At 37.8% G+C, this 13,660-nt stretch overlaps 1 protein-coding gene across 1 annotated transcript; it reads right to left on the bottom strand.

The window, feature by feature from the left end:
* Positions 1 to 11,564: 11,564 nt before the first annotated feature.
* LOC136388659 (olfactory receptor 5AR1-like) lies at positions 11,565 to 13,396 on the bottom strand. Its single transcript, XM_066360481.1, has 2 exons — positions 13,303 to 13,396; positions 11,565 to 13,055 (listed from the first exon to the last, which is right to left on the bottom strand). The coding sequence occupies exon 2, from the start codon at positions 13,034 to 13,036 to the stop codon at positions 12,098 to 12,100; it is 939 nt and encodes a 312-aa protein (XP_066216578.1). The 5' UTR covers positions 13,037 to 13,055; positions 13,303 to 13,396; the 3' UTR covers positions 11,565 to 12,097.
* Positions 13,397 to 13,660: the final 264 nt, after the last annotated feature.

The raw sequence follows: 13,660 nt of genomic DNA, 5'->3' as shown, positions 1-13,660 counted from the left end.
TGGGAGCTTCCAGGATATAACATCCCCCTTTTTCCCATTATCTCCTCATCCTATTCAACCTCAATAAACAAGGAGTAATGAAAGTCTGAGATTTATGACCCAGCGGATCACGGAGGGTAATGGTAGATGGAGTTGGGGGGTGTAAGTGTCTCCATGAACAATATATTCGAGTGGACACAGAAATATGCCAGGGTGAACCATGCTCCCTCTGACCGATGCTTAATTACTCAGGGGAGATCATGAGGCATTTTGGTACCTAATGGTAGGGATACTAGTAGCACAGGCGACAGAGGCAAGAAAGAGAGTATAGTTTAGTGTGTGAGTCCCTCTGCTCGCATCTACCAGAATCCACATAATCTATTCACCAACAAATCAGATATGTAATACGCATGATAAAAATACCCATGTCTGAACCCCATAAACTCAGAGCCATTCATGTCTGAACTGTGTGTGTTCCATCTCAATTCTCTAGGTTTACTGTTTTATTTATTTATTTATTACTTTTTAAATCCAGGTCTTCTTGTCTATCTCTGAAATCTCTAACCTTTGCTTTATAAAAGTTGGCCCAATTAAATTTTATATCCCATTGTTTTACTTTACCTGAACTTATTATGTTTTATATAATCACAGACATGTCCTCTCTTCTGTGAGTATATCAGGGAGGTGGAGTTGACGGTAGATGAAAACAGCTAAAGAAAATCTGAATAATGGTCTAGTGATCAGTGTGCTGGTTTCCAAACCCTTGGTGTAACCAACCTCATTTAAATATTCATCCTAGAAGCCCATCTTTAAAGAAATAGTGCTTTCCTTAAAAATGAAGATTTAAAAGAATATATACAAATATAGGTAAGAGCTTAAAATCAAACAAAAATATTTGAGTACTTCCACAATTCATGCTGTCTCCTGTATTCACCATTATGTGTATTTTAAATAGGTAGATAAAAGTACTGTAATGAAAAGTTTGTATAATATTTCATACATGCCCTGTTTTATAACATTCTTTCAGTAGAAAAAGGATAAAAGATCTAAACATATCTAAATTAGACATTATTAAAACAGCAAAAAGCCTTAGTCTCTGCCCCAGGACTACTGACGTTGCATTCAGCTCTATCTGCCGGAGGGTCCAACACTGTCCCCAGACGGACTGAGGGCACAACCCCTCCTCTGTGTTTGCTCCCTGGGTGTTGAAACACTTGGACTTTCAGAAATAAGTGACAGATATAATATTTCATCATTTGATATTTCATATAGGGAAGATGACTGAAAAAGAAATACTGACCTTTTAACAATTGTTCTTACATGTCTGTCTACTGTCCAATATTATACTTATTGAATGTAGTAAAATGATGCCGATCAATAAGTATTCTTAATTCTCAGTTCACCAATGCCGATACCAGCATTTTGTGTTAATTCCATGTTACAAAGCCAATACACACCTACTGAAACTCACATTTGCACACACATACACAAACACAATTCCATTATAAACATTCACAATGTAAATATTTTTGAAAAAGAAAAGCAAAAAAACCCCTCGAAACAAAAAAAACCCCAAAGCTGACCAGAATCACACTACCTATGGATAACTATATTTTGTTGTCCATATTATTGGATTTTTAATTTTTAAGCACAGTGATGTCTAAAGAAATATACTTTATGTCTATATGCAAGTATTATGAATACAAGTCATGCATTCCTTTGTACTCATATGAATTAATTTCTTCAATCTACTTTTTCTGCTAATAGGCACTTAGTTTATAAAAACTCTAACATGAGTAAAATTATACATACTTTTTTTTTTTTGTATTTTTCTGAAGCTAGAAACTGGGAGAGACAGTCAGACAGACTCCCGCATGCGCCCGACTGGGATCCACCCGGCATGCCCACCAGGGGGCGATGCTCTGTCCACCAGGGGGCGATGCTCTGCCCCACCGAGGGGTCGCTCTGCCTGGACCAGAGCCACTTTAGCGCCTGGGGCAGAGGCCAAGGAGCCATCCCCAGCGCCCGGGCCATCTTTGCTCCAATGGAGCCTCGGCTGCGGGAGGGGAAGAGAGAGACAGAGAGGAAGGAGAGGGGGAGGGGTGGAGAAGCAGATGGGCGCTTCTTCTGTGTGCCCTGGCGGAGAATCGAACCCGGGACTTCTGCATGCCAGGCCGACGCTCTACCACTGAGCCAACTAGCCAGGGCATACTTTTATCATATCAATTTTTTAAAAAAAATGAATTATAAAAATGGTGTTTGTTTATGTATTTATTGTGATTTGTAGAAAACATTTATTCAAGCTGGGGACAGTGAAACAAGGAAGGGCCCGGGAGAGAGGAGGCTACAGAGAGCCCAGGCGGGGCTGCTCTGGCTCACTGAGCAGTCAGAGAAAAGGGGCCTCGGGGACAGGGTCAGGGGTGAGCCCGGGACGAGCTGCCGCTGCCCACCGCGCCCCTGGCTGCAAGTCTCATGGGGTCCCTTAGAGCTTAGCAGAAAGAAAGGGGCAAGGAAAATGCGCCTGGGGGAAAGGATGCCTAGTGAGGATGGGGGGAAGGCGCAGGCATGTTCCTGGGAGGGAGAGCACTAAGAAGGGTGTTTAAAAGCAAAGAGATTGACCTTCAATAAAGGACATTTTGGCCTTTTTGCCACAGTCAGATAGTCAAATTATCTAATTGTTAACACATACTGTAATATCTTTCATATATTTCCCGTTGGACTTGTCTCTAACAACCTCATAGTATGAAACAGAATTTGAAAACCAGACGGACGGGTTTCCATCTGAGTCTCTTTGACATTGTTTCACTGAAGTCATAGACATTGTTCCATAGATCACTGAATACAGTGCAATGAAACAAATGTCTTAAAATACAGCTCTCTTAAATACTCTTTAGAATATTATTGTGTGTTAAAGTGACATTTAAAATTTCACAGAGTTAATGGCCCCTCGACTCCTAGATTCTGAAAGAACTGAGAGACCACTCGAGTCCGACGTCTAAAGCAAGGTGGCGCTGGTCAAGGGCCGTCGAAGCAAATCGGACTGGCTGCAACATTGGGAGGTGACCTGTTTTATTTACATCAGCTGATCGATCAACTATGACCACTGATGATGTGCAGAGAGTGATGTAGAGGGCAGCTGCATGACATGCTTCCAGGAAACAGTGCCAAAAAAAGGAACTGGTGTCCTTTGATGCTGTACAACCTGGAAGCTTTGGGGGATAATCTGTACATTGTCCATTCATTGAGTAATAGTTTATGTTGAGTTTGAATCATTTCTGTATACTTACAAATATAGATTGGTTGTGTTCCTTAAACATGAGGTGTTGATCAAAATTCCAAAAAGTGTATAATAATTGTGGGCATTAGCTGCACATCTTGAGCATTATTAAAATTAATTTAATTGCCTGAGATCTGTAAAGGCAGAATTTGTTTAAACAACAAGAAAGATCAGATGTGTAAGGCAGGTAGAGTTTGTGCATTCCAAAAGTTCAGGAAGTTTCATGTTTCTTCTGAAACCTCACCTGGAGTAAACAGAAACAGATTTGCTGTTATTTTTGCTCACTTGTTTTTTTTTTTGTTTGTTTGTTTTTGTTAGGGAGTCTCCCCTAGCTTCTAAAGGTAGCATAATCTCAGGCAAAATTCAATGAAATTAATATATTTTTAATTTTTGAAAAATTGATTTTAGTGACCAGTTTTAATGTCCTTTCATAACGGATTGCTGTTTGTATGATAATGCCAATACCAAAACACTAAATGGACTCCTGTGGTGGGATATATTGTTAAGGCAAATCTCAAACCACCTAAGTAGTTTTCCACCAGGTAGATTGCAAGCAGTGCTGTATCGGTGGGACCTGGGGGCTTTGCTACCATTCTCGACTTCTCTGGTGTATATTGGAGGAGGAGACATTATCCTTGGTTGCCTTCTGTTTCCTTCCATACTCATACTCATTTTCCCCTCAGGGGCTCTGTCTACAGGGATGCCAATTTCTTTAGGCTATATTCCCTTTAGGCAGGATCCAAACTTTAACTTGGTAAACATGGAAACCCCTCTGGACACGTAGTCTAACTCTGATTCCCCATTAAATTTGGAGCATGGGTAGCAATATATTGCTGGAAATTGGTTAATATAAATAAATTCTTTCCCAAAGGATTTATTTTCTAATAGAACAGCTTTCTTTACAATAGAATTTAAGACATTAGAGACAAACAAGTGAGAAAAAATTCTATATCTGCATGGCCTTCCTGATATCACTGATACCCCTAAGCATAAAACTGCATAGACAACTATCTACTTATAGTCTCCTTCTTTCAAGTAATGGTTGCCTGTCCCTGAGATGTAGACCACTATCACATAATTTCAAAGCGTGATAATGCTACTAAGGAAAACCAGGTTTAGTAAGGCTTCCTGTTGCAAGAAACAAGGAAAGTAAGGACTATGGGTTGCTAAAAATATTTCTGTTCTATAAGTAAGGTAGTATTTTGGTAAATATAAGCTAATCATTTATTAAAATATTCTATAAAAATTGTATGCTATATTAATTAAAAAAGTATCTGTTCAAATTGTATTATGTACAAAAAACTCATAGAGATTTAAAAATTAATAATAAAATCATGCAGTTGTCTATAATATGATGGTAAATAGTCTTTGTTATTCTAAAACCTTATTTTAGTTATATATATAATATATATAATCAACATATATATTAGAAAAACTTTTGCTATCTTTTTTTTTTTTTTTTTTTTTTATTTTTCTGAAGCTAGAAACGGGGAGAGACGGTCAGACAGACTCCCGCATGCACGCGACCAGGATCCACCTGGCACGCCCACCAGGGGGCGATGCTCTGCCCACCAGGGGGCGAAGCTCTGCCCCTCCAGGGCGTAGCTCTGCCTCGACCAGAGCCACTCCAACGCCTGGGGCAGAGGCCAAGGAGCCATCCCCAGTGCCCGGGCCATCTTTGCTCCAATGGAGCCTCGGCTGCGGGAGGGGAAGAGAGAGACAGAGAGGAAGGAGAGGGGGAGGGGTGGAGAAGCAGATGGGTGCCTCTCCTGTGTGCCCTGGCCGGGAATCGAACCCTGGACTTCTGCACGCCAGGCCGATGCTCTACCACTGAGCCAACCAGCCAGGGCCACTTCTGCTATCTTATACATAAATTTATCTATTAAAAAAGCAAGTGAAAACAGAAATAAAAGCATTCCTGCCACAAAACCTTAAAAAATATTATAACAAGCATATCAGACACAGCTTGTGAGCTTTTAACATAAATAGATATCCAATAAGATAGTTTTGTATGTTTTTCCAAAGGAAAAGAAATGACAATGATTTTGCATAAAAGTTAATAAATAGAAATTATAATTTTGCTGTTGGGGTATATGGTTTAGTGTTGACTGACACCTGACTCACCTTTATAGAACTATTCTAACACTCTTTATTACTGGCTTGCTACATCATTTATTACCTATCTGTGTGACTGACCTTTGCATAGAACACATTTCTTGAAAACAAATGAGACATGATTAAAAATTAAAAACAATAGACATTAGTGCATATATTTGCACATCTTTGTATTTTAAGTTGTTTTCCATTAAAATAAAAATGAGAGGTAAAATGGATGTTCCTTAGACATATAGAATTTTGTCTTTTCTATGTACACATTGTGTATGTGTTTGCTGATACAGGAAAACTTTAATGTAGATGGTGTCTACATTTTTTTCTAGGTGTATGTTATAGTAGGTGGTCCATATAAACTTGGATTTACACATATCAGTATTTATAATGTGTTATCTCTATTATTTGATAAAAAGCAAATATTAAATTAGCATGTACAATGATATCTGTGCACAGTGGTAAAAATGTTTTACTTATCAACTTTGATTACAATATAAATTAGAGAAATATTCAATTTCTTGATACTAATGACAAATGAGGTCAGACAAATTCACACAGATCTAACAAAGAAATACCCTTGGCCATTAGATTGAAGAATTTCTCTGAGAAAGCAGTTATCAAATGATACATTTACAATTTACTCAATACTTGTTTCCTTATTTTTGCGAAAAAAGTTTCATCTAGCCCCATATTTAATTGAGCCATTCAGAAACCTACCTGAAATGAGCAAGTCTTTCTATCCTTATCTCTGGTATATGAACAATAGGCAGATTGCATTTTATTTCTACCCAGTGACTGTTGAGACTTAACTCTCTAAAGCCTCTGCCTTCATTCTTCTGTTATGAGAGCATAATTAATTACATTCTGGTTCTGAATTTTCCCCTGTGAATACTGCAACGACTCTAGCAATGGTTGAAATTTTAATTCTTCACTCTTCTCACCAAGTTGATCAATGTCGGAAATTTACCAGGATTTATTTTAATGTTATGCTTCAAGGCTCCCGTGGATCTATATTCTCCTCCAGTGAAACCAGATGTCTGATGAGATTTAAATAAATACTCAATGATTTTTATCTTCTTTTTGCTTTGCTAGCAATCTTTTAAAAATTTTCTATTTTTCAATTACAGTTTACATTCACTATTATTCTGCATCAATTTCAGAAGCATAGCATAGTGGCTTATCTCTTTTTTATTCATCCTGTTATTTCCATTTCTAAAACATCTCTTCACCTTTCATTTAGAAATGTGGTAATCTCACATATTGCTACTTTTTTATTTACTTATTTATTTAACTTATTGGAGGGTGACTTTGGTTCATATAAACTATACAGATTTCAGTGTATAACTCAATAAAACATCCTCTGCATACTACATTGTGTGTTCAGTGCCCACAATAAAGTCTCCACCCCATTTACCCCCTTTGCCCCTCCCACAGCCCCGCCTCCTCCTTTCACTCTAGCTATCCTTATGCTGTTGTCTGTGTCCCTGTGTTTTGTACGTATGTGTTTTTGTGCTTAATCCCTTCACCTTTTCCTCATCCAGCCCCACAACCCGCTTCCCCTCTGACAGCTGTCAGTCTGTTCTAAGTATCTAGGTTTCCATTTCTATTTTGTTTGTTAAATTATTTTGTTCATTAGATTCTACAAATAAGTGAGATCATATGGTATTTGTCTTTCTCTCATTGATTTATTTCACTTAGCATAATAGTCTCCTGGTCCATCCAGGCTGTCTCAAAGGATAAGATTTCCTTTCTTTTTTTTTTTTTCCCCCGCTGAGTATTATTACAGTGTGTAAATGAACTGCAGTTTTCTTTATCCACCTATCTAGTGATGGGCCCTGGGGCAGTTTCCAAATCTTGGCTATTGCAAAAAAATACTGCAATGAACATAGGTGTGTATATATTCTTACAGATTAGTGTTCTGATTTTCTTCAAATATATTTCCAGAAGTGGAATCATTGGGTCAAAAGGCAGTTCCTGTTTAATTTTTTGAGGAAACTTCATACTCTTTCCATAGTGGCTGCACCAGTTTGCATTCTCACCAACAGTGCAGGAGGCTTCCCTTTTGTCCACACCGTTGCCAGCCATTGTTGTTTGTTAATTTATTGATGAGCGCCATTCTGACAGGCATGAAGTGATATCTCATTGTGGTTTTAATTTGTATCTCTGATCAATGACGTTGAGCATTTTTTCATATGTCTTTTGGTCATCTGCCTGTCTTCTTTGAAGATGTGTGTATTCAGATCCTTTGCCCATATTTTAATTGAGTTGTTTATCTTCTTAGTGATATATGAGTTATATGATTTCTTTACATGTTTTAGAAATTAATCCCTTATCAGATTTATCATTGGTGAATATATTCTCCCATTTAGTGGGTTGCCTTTTTGCTTTGTTGATAGTTTCTTCTGTTGTGCAAAAGTTTTTTAGTTTGATGTAGTCCCATTTGTTTATTTTTTCCTTTGTTTCTCTTGCCTGAGGAAATATATTAGCAAAATATTGCTACTGAAATTTTACAGCCCATGTTTTTCTGTAATATGGTTTCATGACTTACATTTAAGTCTTTAATTCATTTCGAGTTTATTCTTATATAAGTTGGTGGGCTAGTTTTATTTTTTCATGTATCTGTTTAATTTTCCCAACATCATTTATTGAAGAGATTGTCTTTACTCCTATTGTATGTTCTTGCCTCCTTTGTCAAATATTAATGGAACATAAAGGCATGGGTTTATTTCTGTGCTCTCTACTCTGTTCCATTGATTTATATGCCTATTCTTCTGCCAATGCCATGATGTTTTGATTGCTATGTCCTTGTAGTATAGTTTGATATCAGGTAGTGTGATAAAAATTTATAATAATGAAATTCTGAAGTGTCATAAATCAAATCTAATGGTGAATAAACTTGATCTTAGAAAATATTTGATATGTAATTTACATATAAAGAATACTTAAATGGGGAGATAAACAGATAAATTTAAAAAGATACTCCTGGCATCTGGGCCTAAAAACCAGAAAATTATCAGAGTCATCAAAATCTTCAACATGTTATCTCCTAATTACTTAATATTTTACCCTAAGGGAGTAATTACATTCTTGGGTTTTATCATGGCATATTATCTTTATATGTATTTTTGGAACCATACAAAAGTAAATGCCTATAATAGATACTATTCTATTGAACAACACACTTGTGCAATCCATCCATGTTGTTGTATAGAGTTGCAGTACATTCATTCTCATTGTTGTAAATTTTACTTTGTACAAATAGACCATCTTTTATATATCTACTTTAATGTAGAAAGGCAGTTATTTTTATTATTGCTATTATCAATAATGTTATGGTGATGAAGTCATTTATCTTGAGAATAAGATGAAGATACGTTTGTGCATGTATGTGCATAAAATTCAGATTTAGTAAATATCATCATAAGTTCTTCAAGAAGTTCGCCAGTCCATACATTAGTTATCACAATAGTTAAATGAGACCAGTTTGATATTCTTGGGGCAACTATGCAATCATCTCTGTCATCATTGTCACTTCCATTTCAGGTAAGATTTACCTGGAGATGTAATGTGCTGTTTTGTTGTAAATATATTTGCAACCATATGTTATTTGTTTAAATCTCCCAAAAGATAGGAGTGGGTCTATGCATGGATAAATTCAAATCAACATAGATACAGGTTGTGGTAGCTGAAATATGTAATGAAGGTTATCTAGTTTAAGCCCCTCTTTTTACAGAGTGGATATGATGCTCAGAGAGAAAAAAATGATTTGTTAAAGGTCACAGTTATGTGACTTGAGACAAGATATTCAGGCTCAATATCATTGTCATTTTTTCTCCAGTTCACAACATGTTTCTACAGAGTATTTCAAGCTTGGTTAAGTTTGCTGCCTCTTAGGGTTGAGCCACATACTCAGAGATATAGTGAGAATTATTAGTTTTGAATTAACTAATTTCTCCAACCAGCATTTTATTACTCCGGAGCTAATTGCTTGTATTATTATACATGGGCCCTACATGTCATCCCTGGTTGCACTAACGCTTAGGGATACCAGAGAAAACATAAGGAGCTCTGCTGAAGGAATTCACTCATACCATTAACTCATTCTGCACAGTTACTGAAGAAGACTATGCTCTCGGAACCAGAGCTAGAAACTAGAGCACAAAAATGATGATGGTGTGGTCAGCTTCTGGGAAATGATGAACAGACAATGATTGCTGGAAAGTCTGAAGAAAATGCTAAACCCAAAGGTGAATTTGAGTAGAGGGGGAGAGGAGTAACTAGAGAGGAAAGCTTTCTGACAGTCAAAGTGTATTTTGGTTCTGAATCTAGATTACAGGGCCATTTACCGTAATGGAGACTATCTTTCCAAGAAGCGGTTTGTCTATGCATATCAGTGGTGAAGCCGGGTCTGGCCAATGTGGGGTTTCCATAGACAAGAAGGGAATGGTGGCCTGAGGGTGATGAGGACCAAGTGCTTTGTCCTAAGTGCTGAGCAAGAAATGTCAACAGTGCATGAGTTTATCACAAAAAGGAAATATTGGTTCCTTGAAGCTAAGTTTGCCATTAGAGCCAAGGCTCTTGGAATAGGGACAAACAGAATAACATAAAATGAGGTATTCTGGGGCTAATTATCCAAATGAATTTCTTGGTAATGTGATGTCTGGAACATAGATGACTGAAGTGGGTTGAGGCATCAGGCCTGGACTTGGGAATGGTTGGCCAGCGTAGTTAGCCATGAAGAAAACTCCGCTCAGGTTTATCCAAGAGTGCGCGTAGGGTCAGGATAAATGTGTCCTAAGGTAGATGGCAGGGAGCTCCAAACATCACTTGAGTTAGAAACTGCAGCTCAAATCTGACAGATTGGATGAGCAAGTTCTAAATGTGGTAGTGGTAGAACTTGCAGACTCCAAGACTAAATCTTATAACATATTGCCATAAATGGCACTATGGCTGTAGTCCTTGATGGGAACTTAGTTGGCTTTTTATTATCTTAGAAACTTTCTTAATCAATCACAGTGTTTTATATATATTATGTAAAAAGAATGAGGACGTAATTGAAAAAGCTTTATAATTTATTACTCTGTCCTCCAGAAACAAGGAGAGATTCCATATTTTCTACATAATCACAACCTAAAAAGTGAATGAGCCTGACCTGTGGTGGCGTAGTGGCTAAAACATCGACCTGGAAATGCTGAGGTTGCCGGTTCGAAACCCTGGGCTTGCCTGGTCAAGGCACATATGGGAGTTGATGCTTCCGCTCCTCCCCCCCTTCTCTCTCTCTCTCTCTCCACCCCCTCTCTCTCTGTGTCTCTCCCTCTCCTCTCCAAAATGAATAAATAAAAAAAATTTTAAAAAAGTGAATGAATACTCTGAAAATCTGAAATAGTATCAATTTTCATAACTGGATTAATAATTGATAATAAAGCAAACATCATGTACAGTTACTTTAAATTATTAAAATAGATTTTAGCATTACTTAACATCCAACCACTAAGCAATGACCATTATTAAAATGTTTAGGATAGAAGGTGATGGAGGACAATCTGACTTTGGGTGATGGGCATACAACATAATTGAATGACAAGATAACATGGAGATGTTTTCTTTAAACATATGTACCCTGATTTATTAATATCACCTCATTAAAATTAATAAAAGAAATATTTAGAATACAGTTTCAGTTTATTCACAGATACACAGCAACCATTTCAGTCATTGCAAATAGAATACTAATGTACATACTATTTTGTTTTTTATTTTCATTGTACATAAATTTATGTTAATAACTCTGGGTATTTCAGTTGACTTAAACAATTATTTAGTATAGTCCTATGAAGTCCTCTTTTCTGGTGGCCAGTAGAGAAGGTCAAGGTCCTACGCCCCCAACTTCCATTTAGGCAGTTTCTGTACAGTTGTCAAGAGCATGTATCTGTTCTCTGGAGTGAGGGCAGGAAGGGGAATCCACAGTCTGATGTGAGGACTGTGAAGTGGGATATAAACCTAGAGCTTCTGATCCTGCTGATCCTTGGCAGAATGATGAGAAATAGAGGAACGGACGAGTTCTGCACATCAAATGATCCCTGTCTCTGATACCTACTCAGCCTAAGCCAAGAAAGAAGCGCAGGTGGGTTTTGTGTAAGATGACAGACTAGAACAAAATAAAACATAGAAAGTCTTTTTTCTTTTTCATTGACAGAGGCTCCCTTTCCCATTAGTGTCTCAAGGAACACATATTCATTCAATAAATGTTTCTAAATGACATCCTGAAAATGAGCATTGTAAACAGCATTGTAGAAATAATGGTGAACAGAGCAGGCAAAGGACTTACATTTATGGATATTTGAGTTAGGCAGAAGGATTTTAACTTATTTGCTACTTATTATTTCTAAGTGTTATGATGAAAAACTTAAAGGATAATTATACGGAAGGTAAATTTAATTGATATGAGGGGAGATGTTACTATTCCCATATCTCTCTGGGACATACCAAGTAATAAAACAGAGTGGTATAAAGAGACCGTCTTGGCAAAAAAACAGAATAAATCTAATAGCACTCTTCCTTACGTTGAAGAGATTAAGTTTAGTAATGACTGTTTCCTACACTCAGTTTAAACCCAAAGATAGGTAAAGAACTATCCAGAACTGTACTTGTGAGACCACAGGACACTGTTTCACAGAACCTGGACTTTAGCTCTTACCATCTCTAGATAAAAACATTGTGGGGAGCACACTTTCATCCAGAACATAATTTAGTGTCAATTGCTTTTTTCAGGGCACCTTTCACATCCTTATTCCTTAAACTGTAGATCAGTGGGTTTAGCATGGGGATGACAACGGTGTAGAAAACCGAGGCCATTTTGTCTGTGTCTGTGGAGTAACTGGAATTGGGACGGAAATACATGAACAAGAGTGTGCCGTGAAATATAGCCACAGCAGTTAAGTGGGAGGCACAGGTGGAGAAGGCTTTGCGTCTCCCCTCGGCTGAGTTCATTCTAAGAACGGTGGTTATGATGTAGCTGTAGGAGAGGAGGACAGTGACGATGCTGGACCCCACAACACAGCTACAGGAAATGACCGATGCTATCTCACTGCTAGTAGTATCTGAGGAGGAGAGGGCTAGTAAGGGTGGGATGTCACAAAAAAAGTGATTGATGACATTGGAATTGCAAAATGATAATGGAAAAGTACAAGAAGTGAAGACTGTTACATCGAGCAAACCTGCGATATAGGCAATGGCCACGAGCTGGGTGCAGAGTCTCCTGGACATGACAACTGTGTAAGAAAGTGGATTACAAACGGCTACGTAACGGTCATACGCCATGACAGACAACATGACACATTCGACAGCTGCAAAGAACCCAAAAAAGAACATCTGAACGAAGCATAAATGATATGGAATCCTCTTTTGTTCAGATAAGAAGTCGGCCAGCATCCTGGGAGAGACCGTGGAGGAGTAGCAGACATCACAGAAAGACAGACTGCTCAGGAAATAGTACATGGGCGTGTGGAGTCTGGGGTCCAGGTTGATGAGCAGGATCATGCCTAGGTTGGCGATCAGAGTGATGCCATAAACCAGCAGGAAGAGCACAAAGAGCCCCCGCTGCACATCCTGTCTGCCAGAAAGTCCTAAGAGTATGAAGTCAGTGAAGACAGTGCAGTTCTCACCAGCCATCACTCAGGTCTGGGGGCCCCTGGGTGTGGAGGAAGGAAACGGAGGTGGAAGGTTAACCTCATCTCTCTTAGTAGTTAAACTGATGGTCCTTTCTTGTTTTCAGTAATAATAAGAAGAGCCCAACAGCACAATTCTGCCTTTAACATACTGATTCTCCTGGAATATTTTCAATTCAGTATAAATTGGTAAAATTATTATAATACAGCTTATATTTTATAGCACTGTATAGAGTTTGTAGGACATTTTAAATCATGTTATTTACATACCAGCCTATGTAATATTTTTTAATTGTTGCTTCATCTATCTTGTAGATTAAGAAATTGATGTCCTCAGAGTCAAGCAAGTAGTTGTTATAATTATTGCTCCAGCTGTCCCACATCTTGTTACAAGGTGGTTTCTTTTCTTGATATAGTTTAAGTGTTGTTATATGCTGCAATAAAGAAGCATACTGAAGTGAGAGATACAGGCAATGAACCTATTTCTGTTTTCCCCCCATTATCCAATATTGTAGAGCAGGCAGATATTTTTTTTTCTTGATATGACATGTCCCCACTTTTCCATTATCCCTTTATCTTAGGTAGCCTCAGTAAACAGAGGATGGAGCCAGTCTGTGATCCAGGACTC

Source organism: Saccopteryx leptura, chromosome 1 (assembly GCF_036850995.1).
Source record: "Saccopteryx leptura isolate mSacLep1 chromosome 1, mSacLep1_pri_phased_curated, whole genome shotgun sequence".
NCBI lineage: Eukaryota > Metazoa > Chordata > Mammalia > Chiroptera > Emballonuridae > Saccopteryx > Saccopteryx leptura.
Note: the sequence above shows the minus strand (reverse complement) of the source record. Positions and strands in the feature narration are given on the sequence as shown.

What these genes read in the sequence shown, in the direction of transcription:
- LOC136388659 (XM_066360481.1), bottom strand. Translation starts at nt 13,036, where the DNA reads ATGGCTGGTGAGAACTGCACTGTCTTCACTGACTTCATACTCTTAGGA.